Consider the following 26,895-nt stretch of genomic DNA (forward strand, 5'->3'; position numbering starts at 1 on the left):
GTGGTTTGGTGGTCTCATAGGACAAGTGTATGCAGCAGATTACTGTTTTAAACCAAAGGGCTTATATGGCCCTTAAGTAGTTGGAACTTGTGTGGTGAAGGACAATTAGGATAAGCTTGTATGGAGGCATCCAGCGTTGATGAAATATGAAAATATATGTGATGTGTTGCAGCGATTAGCACCTCCACATTCCTTCTAAAATTCTTTTGTTCTTCCCATCTAGTACTACGGTCTAGTGGTATTTTTCTTCACTTGTAAGTGAAAGGTCTTAGGTTCAAATCTCGTAGATAGCGAATTCGATACCAAATTAAGTTGCTCATTGTGTGACTTTCTCGAACTCCCCATCCCCTTAGTGTAAAATATATCGTTGTACTTAAAAAAAATTATTTTGTTCTTGTTCTTCGAATCACGGAAATACATCACACAAAATACAAACAAACATTTCAATAATTTATCATGGGCTCAAAGCTGATCAAACAAGATTGGGCGTTTCGTGTTCGAATCTCTGAAACCAAAAAGGAGGAAACAAACCCGGATTTCAATGAACTATAGTTGTCGATTCAAGGTCTCACATGGCTACTTCTAGCAGTGGAGGAGATTTCAGGGCTCCTATCTTCAATGGGTCCAACTACGATTTTTGGTCCATCAAATGAAGATCATATTCAAATCACACGATTTCTGGAAGTTGGTGGACAAGGGTTTTGGAAACTCAGAAACGGAACATGATTCCAGAGATGAAGAACAATTGTCTATGAAAAGGATTTTCAAGTTAAGTGAATGAAACCAGAGATGCAAAAGCTCTTGGTATCATTCAAGGAGCAGTCTCAGATGAGATTTTTCCTTGAATCTCAAACATGGAGACCTCCAAGGTTGCATGGCATGTTCTACAACAAGAATTCCGCGGTGACAAAAAGGTTAGATCAATGAACCTACAATGTTTAAGGAGAGATTTTGAGTATACTAGAATGAATGATGGTGAAACTCTATCCTCTTACTTGACAAGAATCTTGATATTGTGAACCAAATGAAAACCTATGGCGAGGAAATGTTAAGCCAAAGATTAGTGCAGAAGATTCTTATTAGTCTGCCTAAATCTTATGATTCCATTGCATCCATTATATAGGAAACTAGGTACGTTGATACTATTGAGGTTCATGAGGTGATTGGAATATTGAAGGGCTATGAGCAGAGATTGTATGGGCACTCAAAAAACTTGGCTGAGAAAGCCTTTGCTAGTCTTGGTGTGAGCCATTGAAAATAATTATAAGGCTCATGGGAGCAATTCAAACTAAAAGAAGGTTTGGAAAGGAGAAGGCAAGAAGTGGGATAACAAGTTCACTCTACAGACAAAACAAGAAACATGTGGTGTTTCTACCAACACCAAGTGTACGATTTGTGATAAAATACACTATGGTGTCTCTTGGTTCAAGGGAAAACCTAAATGTACCAAGTTTGACAGGTTTAAGCTTCTGGAAAAAGATTGCAATCCAAGAGGAATCCAAGTTGTGAACTATACACATAGGGCAAAATAATAAGTAAATGTCTTCTATGCTTGTAGAGTGACAATATTGGACAAGAAGAGGGGAACTTGGTATATTGAAAGTGAGTGCAGCAATCATATGACAGCACATGAATCATAACGTAGGCAATGTTCTGACGAATCTGCACGAGCAGACGGAGCGGGGGCAGGAGTAGTATTTATGTCACCACAAAGACAAGTACTACCCTATTCCTTCTGATTAAGTGAGTTGTGCTCCAACAACATTACTGAGTACCAAGCATTGATTATTGGACTCCAAATGGAGATAGACATGGAAATCACAACGCTAGAAGTGTATGGCGACTCCAAGCTCATAATCAATCAACTCTTGACTGAATATAAAGTGAGGAAAGATGATCTCATCCCATACTTCTGGCTAGCAACTCAACTGCTACAATAGTTCGAGGCTGTGACGCTAGAACATGTGTCAAGAAAAGAAAATCAAATGGCGAACGCTCTTGTTAACTTAGCCTCAAGTATGGCGCTAGGAAAAGACGAAGCTGCAGACGTGCCAGTTTGCCAAAGACGGTACATCATCTCAATACTTCCAGTCGACACTGAAGAGTGGAAACAGTCAATGATCGACTACTTGGAGCATGGAAAGCTTCCGAATTATCCTAGACACCACTCTGAAATACTTTGACGAGCACTTGGCTTCCTTTGCTACAAAGGAACACTCTACCAACGCTCTTTTGAAGGGTACTTCTAAGATGCCTAGGTGAGGAAGAAATCAATCAAGCCATGGAAGAAGCACACTCAAAAGAATGGATTGCTACTGGCCAAGCATGGTGAATGATTGCCTGGAGTACGCCAAAAGGTGCTAAGCCTGCCAATTCTATGCCAACTTCATACATCAACCGCCTGAACCATTACACCCTACAGTTGCTTCATGGTCGTTTAATGCATGGGGATTGGACATCGTAGAACCAATCACACCTAAGTCATCTGTAGGATAAGCCTACATCTTAGCTGCAACGGACTACTTCTCCAAGTGGGCTGAAGCCGTATCGCTAATGGAAGTCAAGTAGGAAACTGTCATTCGTTTCATCAAGGAGCATATCATCCATCGATATGGTGTGCCTCGACACATCATCATTGATAACAGAAAACAGTTGTCCAACCGACTCATGGACGAGCTCTGTTAGAAATACAATTTCAATCAGCACAAGTCTTCCATATATCATGCTCCGACCAATGGTCTTGCGAAAACATTCAATAAAACGATGTGCAATAGGACAACATATAGGACTCCTACCCAAACTATACCTTATTCTCTCGTATATGGTGTGGAAGATGTTATGCCGCTTGAAAGTTAAATCCCCTTACTAAGGATAGTTCTATAAGAAGCCTTGACTGAAGAGGAAAACGCAAAGCTATGACTTCAAGAGTTGGAAGCACTCAACGAAATGAGGCTCGAAACTCAACAACACTTGGAATGCTACCAAGCACAGCTATCCAAAGAATTCAACAAGAAGGTTCGCCCAAGGTTTTTCTAAACTGGAGATCTTATCTTGGCATTACGAAGGCCCATCATCATAACTCATAAAACAAAAAGCAAGTTCACATAAAAGTGGGATGGACCTTACGTAATACAAGAGGTCTACACAAACGGCGCCTACCTAATCATGGCAGCAGACAACTTAAAGATCGGCCCTATTAACTATAGATTCTTGAAGCGCTATTACCCCTAAACTAAATGCTCAATGTTCCTCACTTATATGAGCGTAAATTGCATAAGGCACAATGCTCCTCACCTGCATGAGCCTAAACTGCACACAACACCAAATACTTCTTGCCTGCATGAGCCTAAACTGCACAACAACAATGCTCCTTGTTTGTACAAGCTTGAAATGTGACACCCAATGCTCTTTGTTTGCACGTGCTTAAAAAGCGACACTTAATGATCCTGGCCCGCAAGAGCATAAACTATGTACAGCAAATCACCATCAAAATCATCATCAAAACCATTAAAAATCCATCATTCCTTTGAACTATGTCATGACTTGATCCCTCATCAACTGAGGGTATGTGGGTAACTTGAAATTGTGAATACTTTATTTCTTTAAAGGAAAAAGTTGGCTCCAAAGCCTTATTACAAAAAAAAAAAAAAAAAAGGCTTAAAGTACAAGGAAATGAAGACACTACTTGAAAGCTATGTCCTTTAAACTACGACAACGATTTTCAAGTAAGCTTTCCAAAGTCTTCAAAATCTCCACATCGGTGGAAAACAAGGTGGGCAACTCCATAGTCATGCCTTTCTCTTGCTCTAGGCGTGAAATCTCCTTTTGATGCTAAGAAAGTGCAGTTTCCTACTCTGAGAGAACACCTTGAAGTCATGATGCTTCGATTTCCAACTGCTCTTGATCTCAAACCAACGCTTCTGGACGCACCTGGACGGAAGCTAAAAAAGTCCATATGACTTGATAACCTTTCAAAGTAGTTAACTGAGAAGACCGAACTTGGGCAATTGATAAGTTTATTGCCATAAGTTGTTGAGCTCTAACCACTGGATTCAACTTCTTTGAGGAAATAGCATTTAAGGAAGAATACTCAGTTGAGGCAGCCATAAGTTTAGCCATTTTGACTTTCAAGAGAGAAATCAACATTAAGGTTGTCAATCGCTGAAATAAGCTTTGACAAGTCATCCTTGATCAAGGCAAGGTACTCAATGGGCACTTTGAAAACTTCTCAATATGGCTTTTGATATCTATGGCTGCTTGAAGGTTGATATAATGGATAAGCTGCTCAGTGCCACTAAGGTTCGGCCATCTTAGAGAGATCTCAAAGCTAGCTGGCAAATATGTTGGACGGATGACAGGCTCTTGCATACCTTTATCTACACACAATAAACTTGGGCAACTTGGCGGATTGGGAACAAGCTTTGCACCGGGCAGATCCCTAATCTCCTTGTCTATAGGTAGATTGTCTCCAAATAGCATCTACGTAAAGGAATGAATGCCCATGTTCGCCAAGTCAAAAGAACAAGAGGGCCTAGCCTAAAGAAGGCAAAGAAAGGTGTTAGAAACAAAACCTAAACCAATGAAAGTAGAGAAATCAAAAGAAAAAAGAAAATACATACATCTTTCTCAAGTGATGCATGGCTATCAAATTGAGGAGGCCAAAACACATTCTTCTTCTTATGACGAAAATTGACATCATTGTCATCCTGAGCACTTTCAACCGGTCGCTTGTTAAAAACTTGTTGACACTGCTGCAAAACAAGCTCATCTTCGTGTGAGTCAACTTCGTCACTCGCCTCTTCAGAATCATCCGAAAGCTGAGAAGACAAACACTAATGTTGAAAAGCTAAGGTCGTAGGTCCATCTTCCAAAAGAGCTGCGCTCACACAAGCAAAAGGTGTCAGCTATGTAAGAACTATAGAACAACCCTCTCTCAGTGCATCATTGCTTGAATGGGAAGAATTGGTATCACTTGTCGTCCCCAAGTCTTCACGATGTACCTTTAACCACCAACCTACGTAGGCACGTGTCACTAGATTACTCTTGAGCTCGTCCTTAGCTGGCAGGGTGATAGAAGCATTTGTGCATACATGGGTACAAGACTCCCAATGTATATACATGGCTTGCAAGGATTTCCACTGTCCGTTTTCCTTCAACTTGCCTAACATATATTGGACAAAGCCAAACTGCCTGTTGAAATTGTGAAGACTATACATCGGTCTCTTTGCTGCAAAGAAACATACCCCAAGCGAAGACTTGTAAGATAAGATAAGTTTAAGAAATGAAGGTGTTAATCATCCCTGAAGCCTCGCCATATTGAGCCAACCCTTACTAGATGATCCATTCTCAAACCTTCATAGCTTCTAAACAATGCCAACGCCTGCAAATCCTCGAGGCTTTTTGCATAAAGCACGCCAATGTACTTTGTCATCAAAGGCCCCCGCTTGGCCGAAGTTTATGAAGAAGGCCCCAGCTTGGCCGATGTTTATGAAGAAGGCCCCAACTTGTCTAAAGTTGAAGAAGAAAAATGAGTGCCAAAGTACTCACCTAACCAACCATACACATAGTGGTAGAGAAGTACTACAGCACGATCTTTGGTATTTGTCGAGTTTGAAACAATATTCAAGCCATCATAAATATTAGCTAAGACTGGAATAACAAGGTTGAAAGATTAACCTGCATCCATCTTGCTAGCCACTTTGAAGACTCTGGGGCAGATAAAGCTGACGTCATCTTTGGGGAAAACAAACTTACAAAGCCAATAAGCTAAGAAAGCAGCTAGGTAAGATTCTTTTATGTGCTCTGAAGCTACGACAAGATCCTCAAACGCTTTCAACTCGGTAAGGGCATGACGCCTAGCTGAACCAATGACACCTGACAGGTCTGAGTCTCTATTTGGCTTAGTGGTCTTGTTGCGGCCACTTTTCTTCGAATGCTTCATGTACTTCATAGCATCCCAATACCAAAATCGAGTCCATGAAGAAATCTTCACGCCTGACTTACCTTGAGCCTCCTGGGAAAGCTTGTGACATGCCCAAAACAAATAGCTGCAACTCACTGGCAATTCTCAACTATTGTGATGAGAAAATTCATGCACGCTAGGAACAACCTCGTCGTAAAACTTACCCTGGATCGGCAAGCCTCCTATCTTATAGAGATCCCAAAGTGAAATCGACATCTTCCCTTGTGACGTGTGAAGCGTGTTGGTCACTGAACATAAATACTCAAAGAATGCATGGAGGACAGAAGGATGGTGATCATAACTAAATAAAGATGTGTACATGGCATGATAAAGGTCCAAGTTGGTAAGCACATCTTCAAGCCACTCTTAATAAAACTCAGCAAAGACAGCCTCTCTAGTAGTAGACAAGATGCCATTCCAAGTCATAGTTGCACTACGGATGCGATCACCAAGAAGGTCAAATGAAGCAAGTGAATTGTCATGAACATGGTACGAAGGATTCAAGATAAGAATCCTCAAGGTACACGCCTTCTTCTTCATATTTGGTCGACCACAATCTGTCACCTCCCAAGATATTTTAGAAGACCACTACTTGATATGCAACGAGTTGTCTTTTGCAAGAAGAACAAGTGCCTTAGGGCTAGTCAATGGCACATAAAAGTTTCAACGTCGTTACCCTATCTTGCGAGTTGCCTTCCTTCACAAGAATAGTGATGGTATTGCTCTTAAAGTACTTGAAAAATGCCATGGCTGCAACAGAAAAAATAAAAAATAATAAAAAGGAGAAAAGACAACATAAGAACAAGGTAGGATGGCAAGAAAAAAAGAAAGAAGAAAAAAAAAAGGATTGCTTAACTAAAGAAAAAGACATGCGAGACAAACCTCATGAGTGTTGAAGGATGACGATGACAAAGTCACAACAATGAAAAGAAATCAATCACCAAAGCTTGAGCAGCATAGCAAAGAAGGCAGCTACAAGACAATCCTTCAAAGCGCACTACAGTTGCAAAGAAAACCAAAATGATACGCAAAATCACTACGCAACCCCGCAGTGATTACACAAGCAGTTTCGTACACTGCATGGCAATGTCACCATTGAGGGAAACTGTGACCAAAAGGCAATACACACTGTAACTTCACTGCAATTTTTTGCATAGCACCACACGGTAAAAAGTGACACGCTGCAACAAACACCAAGCAGCAATTACACATGGTAGCAGCAATAAAAAGGGCACAACAACAAGCAAAGTCAATGTACACAGCAAGGATTGTAAACACTAAAATTCCTAAAACAAACGAGACAAGAACACGTGTACAAAATAATAGTTTGTATTAATGATTTTGGGGTTACAATCTCTCTCAAATTTGATCCTCTGATTCGATCTCCGTAAGGTGTTGATTTGTGGATATGTGATTGATCCAAGGGCCGTCAAAGCTTGATCTTAGATGAACGATTGAAAGTTTCTTCACGGGCCGTTGGGGCTTGATCTTGACGGTTGATGAACGAATCTTCAAGGGGGTTTTGGGCTTGATCTTGAAGAATAGTTGTGCGGGTTTCTTCAAGGGCTTTTGGGCTTGATCTTGAACGTTGATAGAGGTCTTCAAGGGCTTTTGGGCTTGATCTTGAAGAACAGTGATGAACGGATCTTCAAGGAGCTTTTGGGCTTGATCTTGAATGAACGATTGAATGTGTGGATTTGTTGATGTTGTTGATCCAAAGGGCCGTTGGGGCTTGATCTTAGGATGAACGGATGATGAACGATGAACACTTTCTTCAAGGGCCGTCGGGGCTTGATCTTGAAGGAGGATTTGACGAAGAACGAAGAGAGCTTTCTTGATCCTTCGGGATTTACTTGGGAGTTTTAGAGTTTCAAAGCTTCAAGGTTTTGGTGTGATGTGAATTGGTTATGAATTGGTCTCCCAAAATGAATTCTTTGGCTTCCTATTTATAGAATTCCAAAACTTGATTTTTGGATTTAAATAATCAGATGAAATAAATCATTTCTGCCAAGTGTTGAACGTGTCATGTTTGATGACTTTTCTGATGATTCTGGATTTTTTGTTCAGTCACATGCTATGTGTAAAATTTATGTCACACGTGAACGTTGAAATTTTAATTATTGATCAACATTTATTTCACCGAAATTTCGATGTCTACAAGGATATTGTGACAAAAACACACACCTAATTGTCTTATAAATAGGGTCAATTGCTTCCTAATGCTGTAAGGGAAGTACATACCAAATAGCGTAAGGAAACTCAAAAGAACGAAGCAAATTCCAAGCAAAAAGGGCAAGGTGATACACGGCAATAAAGGGGAAAATGCTGTTTTTCCTGCAACAAAAAAAAAACATCAAAAGAAAAGAAAAGGAAACAAAGAAATAAGGAAAGGGCTACAAAATTTCCAAAACATCAAAGGAAAGTACTTTTCCTTGCCAAAATACAAAAGGCAATCCATCCAAAGCAAGGACAAGCCTTCAAGCTTCCTAAACCAAGAGTGAAAATACCCCCTTGGCTGAAAAAAAAAAAAAGAAAAGAGGAAAGGAAAAAAAATGCAAATCCTACTTACCCAAGGACAAGCAGTAAATCATTCAAAAAACCTTGAAGGAAATCACCAAAGCTTTCCAACACTTTGAAGGAAATCACCCTCATTACCAAAATTGAAAGAGGTTCCTACCTAAGGAAGGAAAAACAATTTTTTCCTACAGCCACATGGAAAACAAATTCAAAATATACCAAATGTATTTTGTCAAAATTATGGAAAAATCAATACGCACAATGAGTATGTGCCGATTTATCCATTTCCAAAATTTCTTTCAAGATCAAGCCTCTATGGCCCTTGAAGAAAAGATTTCATTTCATTCAAGATCAAGCCTCTATGGCCCTTGAAGAAAAATTTCATTTTCATTCAAGATCAAGCCTTTATGGCCCTTGAAGACAATTTTCATTTCATTCAAGATCAAGCCTCTACGGCCTTTGAAGAAATGTTTCGTCCAAGAAATATGCCTCAATGGCTCTTGACAAAATTCATCACTTCAATTCAAGACCAAGCCTCAATGACCCTCGAAGAAATGTTTTGTCCAAGAAATATGCCTCAATGGCTCTTGACGAAATTTATCACTTCAAATCAAGACCAAGCCTCAACGGCCCTTGGAGGAATGCTTCGTTCAAGAAATACGCCTCTACGGCCCTTGAAGAAGCAAACTAATTCAAGATCAAGTCTTGACGACCCTTGAGTTAGAACATTCACATTCCAGGACTTGAAAACACATTTCCTACATGTGATAAGCACATGCCTACAATGCGCCTTGAAGTAGGGGCATTTGTAGACATGTAAATTTCGTTGCATTCGTTACATACAAATAATGCATCATAAAGCTCCACGTGGCATATGACTCATCACAAATGGACAAGTCATCAATGATATGTGGCATAAATCAAGTAAAGGAAGCTCAAAACTTCCCCAAAATTTGGCCAAAAGGAACAACTCTCCTTAAACTCGGCAAGGGGCCTAAATTGCTCCCAAAACCTAAAAGAAAGCTGAAGCATCTTTACAAAACAAGCAAGAATTGAAGATTGCTTGCAAAATAAGCAAGACAACCCTATAGATTTCAGCCAAACAAGGGAAAGTGGCTGAAATTAAGACACAAAACATGCCTAAATTCCCCCATGGATGAATCAAGACACAAATCAAAGCCAAATCCATCCAAAGGTATGGCTTTGGAAGTCTATAAATACAAGGTCCCCAAACACAAATGGGGGTCAACAATTCTACATCAAGAAGAATCTCTGCACCAAATCTTTGAAGACTAATGCGCTGCCAAAGCTCTCTTCAAAGAATGCACAACCAAAGCTGAAGCTTTTTTTTGACAAAAGCTAAAGCATTCCCTTGAAAAATCAACAAGCACCTGTGCCAATTCCTTTAAGACTTTGTTGCAAGCTCGAAACTTGTAACGATGTTCGATTCAAGATCAAGTCGCCAAGACCCTTGAATCAACTAAATTCTACATCAACACTCCCTTTGCTGCAGCCCTAAACCTAAGGTGAAGACTATCCAAGCGTTGTTCCAAGCTCAAAACTTGAAGTAATCGTTCAATCGTTCATCCGTGATCAAGTCATCGTGACCCTTGGATCAACAACCTACGCATCTACATCAAATTGAAGACTAAATCACATGAAAATTGTAAACATAGATTGTAGCCCTACAAATTCATCAATACAAATCTACTTTGTACATGTGTTCTCTTTTCATTCGTTACAGAATTTTCGTGCTTACTGTGATCTTAAGATCAAAAGGTTGAGGAGTGATAGAGGAGATGAATACACTTCACTAGAATTCAAGGAGTTATGTTAAGAATTGGGATTAGAAAAGTAGTCAGTAGTTGCCTATACACCATAACAAAATGGTTTAGCAGAAAGGAAAAAAAGGACTATGGTTGAAAAGGCCAAGACCATGTTACATGACAAAAAAATGCCACTTTCCTTTTGGGGTGTGTAAGAAAAAGGCCATTGGATCTCATCCAGATCCTTTTTTCTAGGATACTAGAGATCTTCACATCCTATCCATTCATCAAACATCGTGCGGCCAAAAATCATTTTGAATTTTTTTTATTTGAAATTAAACACAAACAGTACCAAATGAAAATTGGCCAAACAATGTACTATGAATGGATAGGATGTGATCTTCACAAAAAAGATCCGGAGAGGACCCAAATCCCATGTTGAAAAGGTTGATAAGATATTTCATATATAATCGCCCTACAGTTAGGGCAAAGGTGTTCTTGAATTTGAGCAACTGATGGAATGTGGTCCTGAAGCTTGTGAAGCCAATTGGTAGGTGTATTGAAGAGGTTATCGACCTATCTTATATAAAGAGAAGATTGACATTCCCTTCATTAGCTATCTGTTGGCCTGAAGGTAACCATTTAAATCCACAAACTTCCTGCTAGTGACCTGCATAGGTTCCAACAACTGGGGAATCTCAATCTTACATCATTGTTAATAATTCTACCATTCAATCCTCATGTAGTTAAGATGTGCTTATTCTGGGGCAAGGAACCTACTCTTGCTTGGTGCCCACTTCTATGTTATTCATTTAGTTGGGATAAAATCTCATAACTAGACCTAAGAATTGTTCAAACCAACGACAATATGCTGCTCATCAGGAGCCCAGCTGATGTATGTAATTGGACCCTCTTCGTTATTGGTAAGATTTTAGTATTTGCAAAAGTAGGGTTAAAACGTTTAAAATACTTGCAAGAGAACAAGGTAATTGTAGTATAAACCGCTTAAACAAGGTTGTTCTCCATAGAGATTATTTAAAACATTTATGTAAAACCAAATCTTAATTAATTATTTAAAACAAAGTTTTGAAAATGATTGATATTGTGACATAAGTTATTAAAAAAAGGAAAAATGACATATAGAGTACACTTTTAATACTTAATTATATATTGAGACAACACTTTTTAAACATTTCAAGGAGACAAAAGTTAATACATGTGAAAAATGACATCATTGCCTTTTTTTTCTCTAGAGTGTAAGTTACAATATTACCCTTTATAGTGGAAAAGTCTTTCTCACACTTATGAGACAACCCGTCTCTAATTATTATATTTTTCTCCCCAAGCGTGTAAAGTGATGGTAATGCCCTCATGGTTTAGTGATGTGGATGTACATATGTAGTTTTAAATTATTATTTCTACCATCGTAGTTAAATTGTACTCGACGTCACGAGTGCATTGACGAGAGTTAAGGCCGAATTGGATTCGTAACGAAGAAGTTACGAACAAACGAGTGTGTACATGGGTAGAAAAATATTTTTATGGGTTAGCTATACCTTACCCACCAATTACCTTAGTTCCTAATTTCTTTGGACCAATTAAATAAAAAATCTCTCTGCTTTTTCCTTATGCCCAATCACGCACTTACACACCTTCACTCTCTCTCTTCTCTCATACATTCTTCTTCTTTCTTCTCATTTCGTACACCCAAGCCACCCTTACCTCAGAATCATCATCAAAACTCACAAATCGAACTAGAAATCACTACCATTGCACTCACCTCGACCCCACAAACTCATTGGTACCTTTAGGTCGAGGAATAGATGTCGACAATTCGAGAACTCGCGAGCTCCGGCGAGGAGTATTTTTCTACATCGTGATCGTGGTCTTTTTCTAAGGTTTAAAGGCTCGAGGTAGGTCCTAATCAACTTTATAGGGACCCTGGATTAGTTTTGGAGCAATTTGAACGTTGGGATAGGCAAGAACAAGGAGTTGCAGGTTGGCCGGTTGTTCCAAGCTTTATTTCGACCACTTTCTGTCAGTTTTAGGACCTCAAATAGGTAAGATTTTGTTCTTCTAGTTGAGAGCTTCAAATCCATATAAAATTCATGGAATTTGGTTGAAAAATGATGAAGATATTAAAGTTTTAATATTTTCCAGAAACCGGCGAGGCAGACGGCGGCCGGTGGGGGATTCCGGTGAAGCCACCGGAGAAGGAGGAGAATATTCTGTCAACTTTGACGGAATATACTAACGGCGTCACGTAACTCCGTTAGTTTTTTAAACGCAATATTCTACTATTTAACGAAATATTCCCTAACGCTGTTAGGGATTTCGTCAGCGTGTCAGGCATGTGCGTGCGCGTGGTTGGCGAGTGTGGTCGTGCCTTGGCCGGTGCGTGAAGGTACGTGAGATGTCAGAAAATTAATCCAAAAATATCATGGTGTTCGTGCTGTTGAGTAGGTCACGTTGGTATTTTCAAACACCCCATTTGAGCAACGTATAAGAAGTTATTCCTAGGGTATGTGTATGTGCTTTAAAATTAATGTAAAATTTGTTATTTCACTTATAGGTGAGACGTACCCTGAGGACGAGTGTGGTCAGGTGAGACTTCGGGGCTACAATCCTGCTACTTATCAGTGAGTGGGCTTTTCTTTTCTATTTATGTATATATGATTATGATTCCCATAAATTGTTTTAAAGGAACGTATATTTTAAATGCCATGTTATGTGTGCATTAAGTGTTAGTATTGCATTAGTATAGCTATGCATAGTATTGGATAAGGCTGCAGAGGCTCAGGTAAGCTTTAGGTGAGTACATCATGATGGTAATGGTTGTGTTATGTGTGGTTATACGTTGATGCATTTTGAGCTCATTATCCTGCACCCCGATGTTAGTGTTCCTGCCCGTGGCTAGGGCACAATCCTTCACATGATGTTCTCCTCCCGCACTGAACGCTCACTTTGGATCCAAGTTTGGTACACAGCCCTGTCGTACAGACCACAATAGGTGGTTCCGACTCGTAGGTGACCCACGATTATTCACACAGCCTTCACGTGATCGTAGCACTTGAGCATATTTATTTACACCCAGCCCCGTTGTACAGACCACAATAGGAGGTTCTGACTCATGTGCAGGCATACTTGATGAGCTATAGATTCAGCGGTACAGGTCATATTAGGTGACTTCGGCTGGCATACTATTTTACATTGATTCGTATCACCTGGCTTACACATTTTATGGTTAAATATCTTGACATGGCATATCACTGTTTTCACTACTTCTAAGCATTATCTTTATGTACGTACGTGTTATTATTTTTTGGAAAATTATACTGGTTTTACAGTGAGGGGTTAGTATGTTCATAAAGACAACTGTGTTTTCAAAAGCTTTGTTTTTGCCCACTCACATTTTCTGTTTTTCGCTCCTCCAGGTTCTAGGTAGCTGGTCATCCTTGGTGGCTCACGAGGACTTTCATGGCGGTTCTGACATCTCTATAAATAAGTAGGGATCTTTTCCCTGTTTGTATAATTAGTACTTAGTTGGTTTGACTGCACTTTCGTTTACCTATGCTCTAATATTTGTATAACTTGCTTGGTCACCTTCACTCACTTATATTATCTTAGTTTAGATAAGTTTGGATTTAGGTTTTTATTTATTTGCATTTCTTTTATTATCACTTTTGTTGCGCATTTTGGCTACGTCACCCTCACGTGACGGCCAACACGTCTCCACCTCAGTCGAGGTGTGTCACTTATATGTCTTTCTCTCACTTTCTCTCTTAAGAAATATTGGTTCCACTTAATTATTCAAATTAATGAATGAACTTATGGATCTATAACCTCTACCCAGTTTACCATCCCATTCCCATTCCTAGTTGGACAATTAAAATTCCCATCTAGTTTTAATTATTTGTTAGATGGGTATAATTCCCTTCTTTTTTTCCCTTTTCAAGTTCAATGTGCCTTGAAATTGGATTGAAGAATGTTCTTGCTGCTTTATAGTATGTGATATTCAAATCAAACACGATTTATCACAGATAACCTTATATTGACCAATTTAAGATGAGTTTCAAATAAAACAAATTCTGAATTAGAAGACCTTTGCCTTGCTTCTCTCCCCCAAAATTCTATTGTTTTATTTCAACTTGTGTTGACGAAAAAAAATTCTATCAAAAATTTGAATTTGTAAAATGAAAAAAATAATACAAGAATTGGATTTTGCAAATGAAATTTACCGAACACACCTGCGACTTAATAAACCAAAAGATGATTTAGTGAACTTTTGTAGACATTGTCATTTATCGAAAATGGGTTGAAATGATTTAGCAAAAATGTTGAAGATGGTTTGAACTGCTGCAAAAATAGTCAAATATAGCTACTGTGAATTAGTGAACTTTTTATGAGATTATTGCTTGTTCTTAAATTATCAATATTTGTGAACTATGAACTGTTTTGTTTGGAACAAATATCTTCTTTTGGGATATATGATTGTTCATGATTACATAGCTTTTAGTACTCAGTTTATCATGAAACTTTTCATCCTATATGTGCTTATCAACTGTTTGTTGTTAAGATTGTGTATATGGATATTAGTTTGGATATGGTGATATGCAATAGAGTAAGAATATAAATTAGAACTCTAAAAGGTTTAAATTGTGATTTCATTGGTCTTTAGTGTCTACAATATCGATGAAGACATTAAATTTAGCCAACATTCCAATTCTCACTGGTGGGAGCAATTAGAAGAAGTGGAGGAGGCATATCAATTTGTTATTGACTCTTAATAAGATTGATATAGTAATTGACAACCCTAAGCCAATTTTCATTGATCAAAAGCACCAGGGCTGAGAAGTCGGATCATGAGAGATGGACAAGTGCTAATAAGGTTACATTTTCTATGTTGGAAAGTGGCATGACTGACACAATCAGAGAAGGAATCAAGATACCTGATTTGATTATAGACTACTTGAAGGCAATAGAGAAAAAGTTTAAACAGTCAGAGAAAGCTGAACTAAGTCAATACATGTCCTTGCTTACAACCTATAAGAATGAGGGTACTAGATCTATCAGGATCACATCATGAAGATGACAAATGCCGCAGAAAAGCTACATTCCATGGATGTGAATATTGGTGAAAAGCTACTGGTCATTGTGATTCTCTAAGCACTCCCTTCCAAGTACAGCTAGCTAAAAGTATCCTACAATACATAAGATAAGAGCTGGGATATTGATGAACTGATTGCACAATGCATGCAAGAAGAAACTCAATAAAAGCAAAATAAGATTACAAAGAGATTAAGGAAGTCAATTTTGTGCAATCTAGAAAAGAGAAGAAAACTTTCAACAATGGAGGCTCTTCTGGTAATAGAGATGGTACATTGGTAGGTACATTGAGTCTGGGCAACAAAAAGGGCCTTTTGCACTCTATTTGGAGAAGAATGGAACAGTAGCATAATACACAACACCTGAAACACCTCAATAAAATGGAGTCTAAGAGAGAAGGAATAGGTCTCTCATTGGCATGGTTAGAAGAATGATGACATGATCCAAGCTACCAGGGTTTTTATTTGGAGAAGCTTCGAAAACTGCAAATTATATACTGAATAAGGTTCCAAGCAAAGCTGTTTCTTCAACACCATTTTATTTGTGGCACAACATAGTACCTAATTATAGGTATTTTCATGTTTGGGGTTGCAAAGTTGAAGCTAGGTTCTACAATCCTAGTGAAAGAAAACTAGATCCAAGAACACAATCTTTTTACTTTATTGGTTACCTTGAGAAGTCAAAAGGATATAGATTCAATATTCCTCAAGGTCACACTCGAATTCAAGAGTCACAAAATGTTGTGTTCTTAGAAGATTAAGATAGTTATGACTTATGTAGGGAAAATTTTGTTTTTGAAGACATTGATCAGATTCATGAGCATCCTATACAAGTTGACTGCAATCCAATCTTGTTGTTTCCTCAGCCAATGTCCACTTACATAGAAGATTTGACTGCTAAAATGGATTCTGATGTTAGCAACACTATGGAAAATAAGCAGTCTGCTACAATCATAGATACTGTCACATAACTTAATCAACAAGAAGCAATGGAAGTGCCACCTCAATTTGAGCCAAGAAATCACCTAGAATTCGAAAAACAATAGTTGTCAATGACTATGTTTATTTACAAGAAGCTGAATTTGATATAGGTAATGTTGATGGCCCACTTACATACACTCAGGCGATAAAGAGTTCTTAATCAGTCTTATGGAAAAATGCAATGAATGATGAATTGGATTCAATGTTCAAAAACAATGTTGGACACTAGTGGAATCTAATTCTCATATTAAGCCTATAGGTTGCAAGTGGGTGTATAAAACTAAGGGAGATGCTCTTGGTGGAATTGAGAGATACAAAGACAAATGATTTATTCAGAGAGAAGGCATCAATTACAATGATACCTTTTCACTGATTTCTTCTATAGATTTAATGAGGTTTATTATGTCTTTGGTTGTACATTATGATTTGGAGCTACATCAAATGGATGTGAAGACAGCTTTTCTCAATGGAGACTTAGAAGAGGGAAAGAAAATATGGTATGCAAGCTCAATAAATCCATATATAGCTTAAAATAGGCTCCAAGGCAATGGTATTTAAAGTTTGATCAAGTTTTTGCTTCACAAGGTTTTGTAGAAAACAAATTAGATAACTACATATACATCAAGTTTGCTGGATCAAAGTTCATTTTTCTGGTGCTTTATGTTGATGATATTCTTCTTGCTATCATCTCAAAGTTGCTACAATACCAAAAGAATGCTAAGTAAGAATTTTGAGATGAAGGACCTTGGTGAAGCTCACTATGTTCTGGCAATCGAAATTGTTCGTCATAGACAAATGAGACTTCTTGGCTTATCTCAGAAGGGCTATACTGACAGAGTGCTACTTAGGTTCAATATGGAAGATTGTAGCAATGGTCAAGTACCAATTACAAGGGAGATATGTTTTCAAGAGATCAATGCCCTAAAGACTGATTTCGAAGTTTAGAAGATGCAGTCTAAACCTTATGCTTCCATGGTTAGAAGTCTTATGTATGCAACTATTTGTACATGGCTAGATATTGCCTTTATTGTAGGCATGCTAAGTAGGTTTCAATCAAATACAAGATAAGCACATTGGGTAGCTGCTAAAAAGGTTTTGAGATAGCTGCAAAGAACTAAGGATTATATGTTGGTTTATGGCAAAGGTGATTTTCTAGAACTTGTGGGATACATTGACTCAGATTTGACAGGAGATGTGGATGATAAAAAGTCTACAGGGGGTTATATCTTGATGCAATGGAGGTGCAGTCTCACGGAAAACTGTAAAACATGTCTCATGGAAAACTGCAAAACAAATTGTCATTGCTACATGATGAACCAATATTTATACTATATTTTCCCCCTTTTATATATTTCTATTCTTGTCTAGTTTAGTTGGAAGTTTTAAGTTTTGTGATAATTTTGCCATTTTGTGTTTTTAGGAGCAGCATGATCAAGTTTGATGGAAAAGTATGCAAACGGTGAAAGTTTTGAGTGATTCCAGTTGGTGCTGATTCACAAGAGATTGAAGCTGATTCCTAGCCAATTGTTCCCAATTTAAGAATGAAGAAAGCAGACATTTCAAGCTTTCTAAGGACATCTCTCATTCATTGAAATCTAAGGACTTTTGGTCTACCAAACGTTATGGCCAATTCTACCCACTCTAGCTAATAAAATAAGAAAGCAAATGCACCTTGAGCTTTGCTCTATCATCAGTACTCGGAAAAAAATTAGTTTTTAATTCCACTCATTGGCCTTTAGAGCAAAGAAAAAGCCCAGAGGAAAAAGTGGAGAGCACAATTTCCCACTCCATTAACTAATAAAATCTGGCGACGCACGACAACGGATAAGTGGGTAGAAGACGAAAAGATGGATGGGAATTTTCTGTGAGTGTGTAGAGCACGGCAGAGGGAGTGGGATAGCAGGGAAAAGCGGAATGGTACAAAAACATAGGGATGGTAGAGAGCAGAGGGCAGAGAGCAAAAAAGAGGAAAAAGGGAAAAAGGTGTCGTAGCTCAAAAAGGAGAAAAAGAAAAGAAGATGCAGGTTCCTCTCTTCAAGGGGAAGATGATCAGTGGGCTCCTTTCGTAAAAAAAGGGTTTTCTTTCTTTGATTTTTAATGGATAATTTCTTATGTATTAAAACAAGTATGTGTGACTAATTTCTTTTTTGCTAGAGTGAGGCCATGAGCCTCGACATGAATACGTAGATTTCTCTTTCAATTGCTTAAGTGTTGTTACATGCTTGCTTTGATGTTTTCGATCACTGAATTAAACTATCTATGTGTCTTGATGTTTGATCACCATTAGGATGCTTAGAAAAGTCATCGGATGCAATTTTGAACGAATGTCACGTTAAAATTGGTTATGCTTCTTGTGATTGAGGATTGTAATTTCTCCTAAGGTAAATATCATACTTTTAGGGATTACATGGTTTAACAAAAGGATTTTCACCAAGATTAATGAATCACTCATGTTTATATTTAATCCAAATGTCATGGATAAATTGCATGTAGTGGCATACGTTTTAGCTTGAATGTCACAAGTAAAACATACACAAGGAAAACCCAACCTTCAAAGCAAGTGTGTTTTCAATTTCTTAAGCAATTGGAAGAGCTATGTAGGAGTATTGTTTGTAAAGGTTGAACTCTAGCGCCTTGTCAATCTAAGTTTCTTCAATTATTTGTATTATCTTGAGTTTCTAGATTTACTTGTTTTGTTTAGTTGGATCACTATTCCTATAAGCCAATTCCCATTTTAGATATTTGTTTAAGTCACGTACAGTAGTATTTTGTTTCGTCAAATTAATGTAGTTCTTAGAGTTAACTAAGTTAAATACACAAAAACTTGTAAATTGTTTATATCATTCCCTGAGGAGATTGACCTTGCTTGAGCCATTCTATGCTACAAACAATTGTTCTCTTGCAAGAATTTTTTATGGTTTAACCCTTGTTTTACAAGTGGTAAAATCGCTATCAAGAAATTGGTGCCGTTGCCATGGACTGTGCCAACAGTTCCCGAGCTTTTGTGTTTATTTTGCTTATGCTTATGTTTATGTCTTATTTTTATTAATCGTTATTAAAAATATAATAAAAACAGCAATTAATTTAGTTTAGTTTCGACCTTTGATTAAGTGTAGTGGATGGGTGGTGTGAGATTTTTGTCTTTGTTTAACTAACTAGTGGTTGCCAATTTGCATAAACTGTGTTTTTGATTCATCTGGGTTTACTTACTTTCTTCCCCCTTTTGTTGTTTAGTTAGTTTCTGTTAAGTTTTATTTTATTTTATTTTTATTTTTATTGTGGCTTAATATTTTTATTGTGTGTTCATGTGTAGTATATGGTGATTGGAACAAGGTCCAAAGATAAGGTGCTTGCTCCTTACGACCCTAAACCAGAGAGAAGTGAAAGAAAGTTAGCTAGAGAAAGATATTTAGCACAAGACTCAAACCTTTGTGATACCTTTCTTAAGGATTTGTTCCATGATCTTGAGAGCAACACATCTATTTTCCAACCTTTAGCCCTAGTTGCAAACATGGCCCTAGCCTTATCTGCAACAAGTCAACCTTTAAGGAATTCATTAGCAGCGAGAGTCAATGTAGTGTACCTGTATTGTATATCCAGATGTGGAAGATGGGACAACCTTTGAAATCAAACCTGACATCCTCAACATATTGCCGTCTTTTGATGCGTAAAATAAGTTAATACACAAAATTAAACCCTCTTTTTATCAAATGTAGTAAAGTATGTAAGTAGGGATCGTTCTAGGCCGGGGATTAGGAGGGATTGCTAAACACTTGAAAACTGACTTAAAAACATAAAAACAAAATTTAAAACACTAAACTAGACTCAAAGAATGCAAAACTATACTTTAAAATACTTAAACAGACATAAAACTCAAAACAGCAACCTAATGACTCAAAACTGCCTAAAAACCACTTTCTGGGCAGTTTTGAGAACCTAACAAGAACTTGGACGAAGTTGGATGAAAACTTGAATCAAAACACTTAGAAACACAAATCAAAACACTTTCTAACTAATCTAAGACTTCAAAATAAAGGGGGATTTGTTTTGGACGAAAATTGAAAACAAAACAGAAACTTTAAAACAAAACAGATTGTAAAACGTTTTTGGATGAAAAGGATGGATAAAAGGCTAGTTAGGAGGTTCTTCTCCACACATGACACACTTGCAAACAAAATGATTTTCAGTTGTTCTTTCAATAAATTATGAAACTCAACACCCCAAGTTAATTAGATACGCTTAAATTAACCTTCAAGTTCTCCTTAAGTTAATGAATTGGATGGAAAAGCGCATACAACAATTCAAAGCATTCCTCAAAGGTTCCTTACGTGATGAGCACAATAAAGATACAATCAAGAATCATGAAGCACAATGAGAACTATAAGTGTTGACGAGGCATTCGTTACTATGATGAGCATGAAACTAGTGCCAAGAATTCATTCAACGCGATCGTTTTCAAGCGACCTTCACTACTTGTGATTATAAGATTGTAACTATTAGGTGAAACTCCCTCATAATCTAGCATCATATTCATGCATGAAAACTAAGCGTGCACTCTCAATCAACATACACAAATAAGTTATCAATCAAATAGATGAACGAATTGAATCCGCAACTTATGAAATAACAACTGAATGTAATCAAATCATATTGCAAGCATGTACATGGTTTCGAATCACCCCCCAACTAAGGGGGTTTAGTTCCTCATTCTTGCAATACAAAGATACATAAAATTAGACATTAAAATCAAAGGAAAGAAAACACCTAAAATGCTCCAACTTGGAAAGCAAGTGCATCAATGGATCTCCCTTCCTCCTTGTTGCGGCATGAAGCTTGTGGACAGATTTTTGGGTGGATTTATGGTGTAGAATGGATGGGGAATGATATGGAGGGGTTTAGGGTGAATGTGGAAGAGTGTTTGATGGTTGGAAGGTGGTGGAGAACTAGGCAAAGAGGGTGGAAGAAGGTGGAGTGGCTGTTATGTTTTCTAGGCACTAGAATGGTGTTTTTGGGGTGTTTTGCTTCCTAGGGTGTGTATGGACGAATTTCTGTGATAAAATGATGAATATGGGGGATTGTCCTTTGGCCAAGGGGTGTAAACATGTATTTATAGGCCCCAAAAACCTTAGAAAATCAGGTTAGGTTAAGGATGAAATGCATGGTAATTTGTGTGTGTGGTGTGCAATGGTCCAAGGGTGAAAATGAAGTGATGATGCAAAGTGTGAAGGGTAAAATGGAGTGGTCTTGAAGCTAGGGAGCATGAATGATTGTGTACATTGCATAGAGATGGAAAGGGAGGTGAAAATGTGTCAATAAATGGGTCAAAGGTGCAGCAACATGTGGTACACAAGGCATGGGATTCCAAATGTGAATGATGGAGCATCAATTGGTGCATGTAATGGATGTAAATGTTGTCTAAAATCTAATGAGTGAAGGGAACAAGAGGTATCAAGCAATTGAGTGTAATAATTAAATGAATTGAAGCATGAAATTAGAAATTATGTAGGGGACAAGAGTGATCAAGCATGGCATGGAATCCAAAGGGAATTCTATGTGGTTTGCATGGCAAGGAATGCAAGTTGGGGTGACAGATTTTTGGGCTGTTTTCTTCATCTTTTGGACCATAATTCTTCATATTCTTGGCCTCTTTAGTTCTCAAATTCGTCCATCCACTTGGCCCATGCATTTGCTATCCATTCCAAGCCCGAAACATGCTCCAAAGGCCTCCAAAATGCATCTTCTTGCATACTTTGTACTTAGAGTCTGAAAACACACGAAAATGACTTTAAACATTAAAATAACTAAGGAAACACGACATAAATGCACAAGAACAAGCCAACTAAGTCGCATAAATATGCTCTTATCATCTTTTCATGGGTTGCCAAACATTGATCCCAACATGCATTTGGCTGATTTTGTTGAGGCATGTGACAACACCATAATCAGAGGTTTCTCTTCTGAAGCTATCAAGTTATGCTTGTTCCCTTTCTCTTTGAAGGACAAAGCCAAGGCGTGGCTACATTCTCTCCCTGCCAATAGCTTTACAAAGTGGACAGAATTACAAGAAAAATTTCTCAATAAGTTTTTTCCCTCTTCCAAGACTCTTGCACTCAAGAAAGAGATGTTGACTTTCGCTCAAAAGCCAAACGATTCTTTCCATGAAGCTTGGGAACGGTATAATGAGACGTACACAAAATGTCCTCATGCTGGGTTTGATTCTAACCTTCAAATGAACATCTTTTATGATGGTCTCAATGCCACCACCAAGAGTCAAGCGAATGCATCTGCTGGAGGGTCGCTAATGTCAAAATCAGCAAGGGAAGCATTTGAGTTGTTTGATATGATGGCTTCTGAATCCCAACAATGGACAGAAGAACAAACACAAAAGGGGAGAGTTTTCGAGATTTCTCAGAGTCCTACTAATGTTTATGCCCAAATTGCTAAAATGGAGAAGAATTTTAATGCCAAGTTTGTTGCCTTAATGCAAGTCTCTTCCATGCTCAATGCCCAAGAAGCTTGCATCATTTGTAATGAGACAACTCATGACATTACTCAATGCCCCAACAAGGATAGCTACCCTGAGCTTTTGCAAGAAAATTTGAATATGGTGAATAATTTTATTAGACCCAGGACTGACCCTCATTCCAATATATATAATCCTGGGTGGAAGAACCATCCCAATCTTAGTTGGGGTGGCAACCATCAGCAACGTCAATACCAACAGTCTTTCCAATCAACTAGTGAGATTAAGAAACCATCTTTTGAAGACCAAATGTCGCAGCTAGCTCAACATATGTCCGCTATCTCTAATAGCACCAACAATTTTGTCCAATCCACACAATCTAGCATTCAGAATCTCATGGCATCAGTGGGAAATTCGGAGACTCAAGTTGGACAGCTTGCTACCATGTTCAATGAAAGAAAGAAAGGAAAGTTCCCGAGCCAACTTGAGAAAAATCCAAGAGGGATGGAGCATTGCAAAGTCATACGGACATTGAGAAGTGGCAAGAGCTATCACAACAGAGAAGTGGTGCACTATGAAGCCGAAGTGGAAGAAGAAAAGCTTACTGAAAGTGCACCATTGGCTGCAAAGTCTCGGTCAAGGGCTGTTTCTGCAGCAGGTATTCCAGATCCTAGCACGAGTGACAAAGTGCAATCTCAACCCAACTTTGATGTAAACAAGGAAAATGGTCTTGGCAGTTTATTTGCACCTTCTGACAAGCCACCATACAAGCCACATTTGCCATTTCCACAACGACAGCAACAACGTTCCAAGGATCAACAATACATTGAATTCATGAAGACGTTGGCTAAGGTTCAAATCAATTTGCCCCTATTAGATGCTATTAAACAGATACCATCATATGCCAAATTTCTGAATGAGCTATATTCTAAAAAGAAAAAGTTCTTGGAATATGAAAATGTGATTTTAACTGAGCAATGCAGTGCTATCCTCTTACATAAGCTACCATCCAAGAAGAAAGATCCGGGAAGTTTCACCGTCTCTTTTACTATTGGTAGTCTTGATTTTCATAAAGTATTGATTGATTTAGGTGCAAGTGTTAACCTTAAGCCATATTCTGTTTTTCAAAAATTAGGTGAAGGAGAACTCAAGCCCATATCTGTGAGTCTTCAATTGGCAGATAGGTCCATGACCTATCCTTTAGGTATTCTGGAAGATGTGAATATTAAAGTGGATAAATTCTATCTTCAAGCTGATTTCATTGTAGACATGGAGGAAGATAAGGAAGTGCCTCTCATTTTAGGCCGACCGTTCATCGCTACTGCCCGAACACTTATTGATGTGGAAGTAGGTACTTTAACCTTAAGAGGATAGTCAGTTGTATTCAAACTCTTTGAAGCTATCAAGTGTCCTCTTGAACCTAAAGAGTGTTTTTGTGTTGATGTTTTGGATGTGATTGTGCATGCAAACTTTGCCTCACAATTGTCTAACGATGAGCTGTTAACTTGCCTCACCAACCATGATGCTTCTTTATCTATGGAAGAAAATGTGGTGGACTTCATTGCTACATTAGATAGTGCACCAATTCATAATCCAAAGTGGTGACATGTTTATGAAAGCCTTGAAGTTCCTAAGCAGCCTCTTCTTCCTTCAAGTAAGCAAGCTCCGAAGTTAGAGCTCAAGCTACTGCCAAGCCACCTCAAGTATGCTCATCTCGGGGTGAACGAGACCTTGCCTGTTATTATTGCTGCTGATCTTAGTGACACAGAGGAAGAGAAATTACTGAGAGTTCTTCGCAAGTATCAAGATGCTCTGGGTGGACACTCGCTGACATTAAAGGCATTAGTCCAGCTTTATGCATGCATAGAATTTTTATGGAGGCTAGGTCTAAACCAATTGTTGAAGCTCAAAGATATCTAAATCTGATCATGAAGAAAGTTTTAAGAGTTGAGGTGATGAAGTTACTCGATGCAGGTATCATTTATCCAATCTCGGATAGCAAATGGGTGAGCCCAACTTAAGTGGTTCCAAAGAAAACTAGTATTACTATGGTGAAGAATGATAACAACGAGCTTGTGCCTACAATGATGACCACTGGATGGCGAATGTATTTTGACTATAGAAACTCAATGACACCACCAGAAAGGATCATTTTTCCACTGTCATTCATTGATTAGATGCTTGACAGACTACCCGATCATTCTTTCTATTGTTTCTTAGATGGTTATTCAGGGTACAACCAAATTCTAATTACCCCTGAGGATCAAGAGAAGACAACATTTACATGCCCTTTTGGTATATTTGCATACAAACGAATGCCATTTGGATTGTGTAATGCCTCTGCCACTTTCCAACGATGCATGATGAGTAATTTTTTCTGGAATGGTTGAAAATATTGTTGAGGTTTTTATGGATGACTTTTGTGTCTTCGGTGATTCTTTTGATATATGTTTGGATAACTTATCCTTGGTTTTGGAAAGGTGCAGGGAGACTAATCTTGTGTTAAATTGGGAGAAATGTCATTTTATGGTTAAGCATGGCATTGCGCTAGGACACCTAATTTCAAGCAAAGGAATAGAGGTCGACAAGGCCAAGATTGAGGTGATAACCAATCTGCCACCACCCACTTCTGTGAAGAATGTGGGATCTTTCTTGGGACATGCGGGCTTCTATCGAAGATTCATCAAGGATTTTTCCAAAATCAGTCATCCTCTTGGTAATTTACTTGTTAAAGATGCTACTTTTGATCTTGATGCAGCTTGTCATGAAGCTTTCAACAAATTGAAGGATCTTCTCACATCAGCGCCAATTATAATAGCTTTGAATTGGACCCTTTCTTTTGAGCTCATGTGCAATGATTCTAATTATGCTATGGGTGCTATCCTTGGTCAGCGAAGTGACAAGCTCCCCCATGTTACATATTATGCTAGCATGATGCTCAGCTGAATTATGCCACTATGGAAAAAGAATTACTTGTAGTGGTATTTGCTCTTGAAAAGTTTCCATCGTACTTAATTAGTGCTAAACTCATTCTATATCCAGATCATTCTACTCTGAAATGCTAAACTCATTCTGTATCCAGCATTATTGTCCACAAGGAATGCTGCATTCTCCAAAATGTTGGCTCAAGTTATCAAGCTCAAGGTTCACCACCTTGATTATCATATCATATCTATTCGATTGGATAATGCTAGAAAATTATTCACATCTAAAATTTTTTATAACGGTTGGGGTTAAAGTTGAACATCACATACCCCATGTTCGCACCCAGAACGACCTGGCAGAGGCATTAATTAAGTGCTTACAAATGATTGGTCGATCGTTGGACATATGTATCGAGCTCCCGATCGCTGCTTGGGGTCATGCAATATTGCATGTAGCCACATTGATCCGCCAGAGGCATGTTGCAACCTAACCATATAGCGCCCTTTAGTTGGTTACTGGATACAAACTCGACATATCGCATCTGCAAGTTTTTAATTGTGCAATGTATGTGCCAATTTCGCCGCCCTTACTTACAAAAATGGGGCTTTAGCAAAGGATATGTTGGATATGATTCTCCTTCAATTATTTGTTACTTAGAACCTTTGATAGACGATCGATTTATTGCTCATTTCATGGACTATCACTTCTATGAGACCGTCTTCCCATCGTTAGGGGGAGATAATAACATCACTGTTCTTGACGAATGATACTAATTATCGTGGACGACTCCCACTTTGTCTTATTTAGTTCCCTGCACTTCTCAGTCTGAAACTGAAGTGCATGGCATACTGGATCTCGATAGCGTAGCTCAAAGCCTGCCAGATGGTTTCACAGATTTAGCGCGAGTGACAAGATCATATATTCCAGCTGCGAATGTGCCTACAAAGATGGATGTACCAAATGCACGACAAACTTCCCTTCTGGAGACCCAAGACTCCAATTGGGTTGATCCACGTACATTAGCAGCTAGCCAATCCTCTGCCCCTACACAAAAGAGTGGCAGACTACTTGGTTCAAAGGATTCACACCCCCAGAAAAGCAAACCCACGGTACAGGCCTCTATCAAGCCTACAATGAATTCAACTGTCGCTTACTCATTCTATTCAACTCATGGGA

At 38.3% G+C, this 26,895-nt stretch overlaps 1 protein-coding gene and 1 non-coding gene across 2 annotated transcripts; one reads left to right on the top strand and one right to left on the bottom strand.

Annotated features, from left to right (window-relative positions):
* Window positions 1–22,185: 22,185 nt before the first annotated feature.
* Window positions 22,186–24,168, top strand: LOC139196771 (uncharacterized). Its single transcript, XM_070823113.1, has one exon. It carries the CDS (start codon window positions 22,186–22,188, stop codon window positions 24,166–24,168), a length of 1,983 nt encoding a protein of 660 aa, XP_070679214.1.
* On the bottom strand, window positions 22,438–22,544 carry LOC139197272 (small nucleolar RNA R71). Its single transcript, XR_011582511.1, has one exon. It is a non-coding gene; the product is annotated as a small nucleolar RNA R71 (small nucleolar RNA).
* Window positions 24,169–26,895: the final 2,727 nt, after the last annotated feature.

The sequence above is a fragment of the Malus domestica genome, chromosome 06, assembly GCF_042453785.1.
Source record: "Malus domestica chromosome 06, GDT2T_hap1".
Classification (NCBI taxonomy): Eukaryota; Viridiplantae; Streptophyta; class Magnoliopsida; order Rosales; family Rosaceae; genus Malus; species Malus domestica.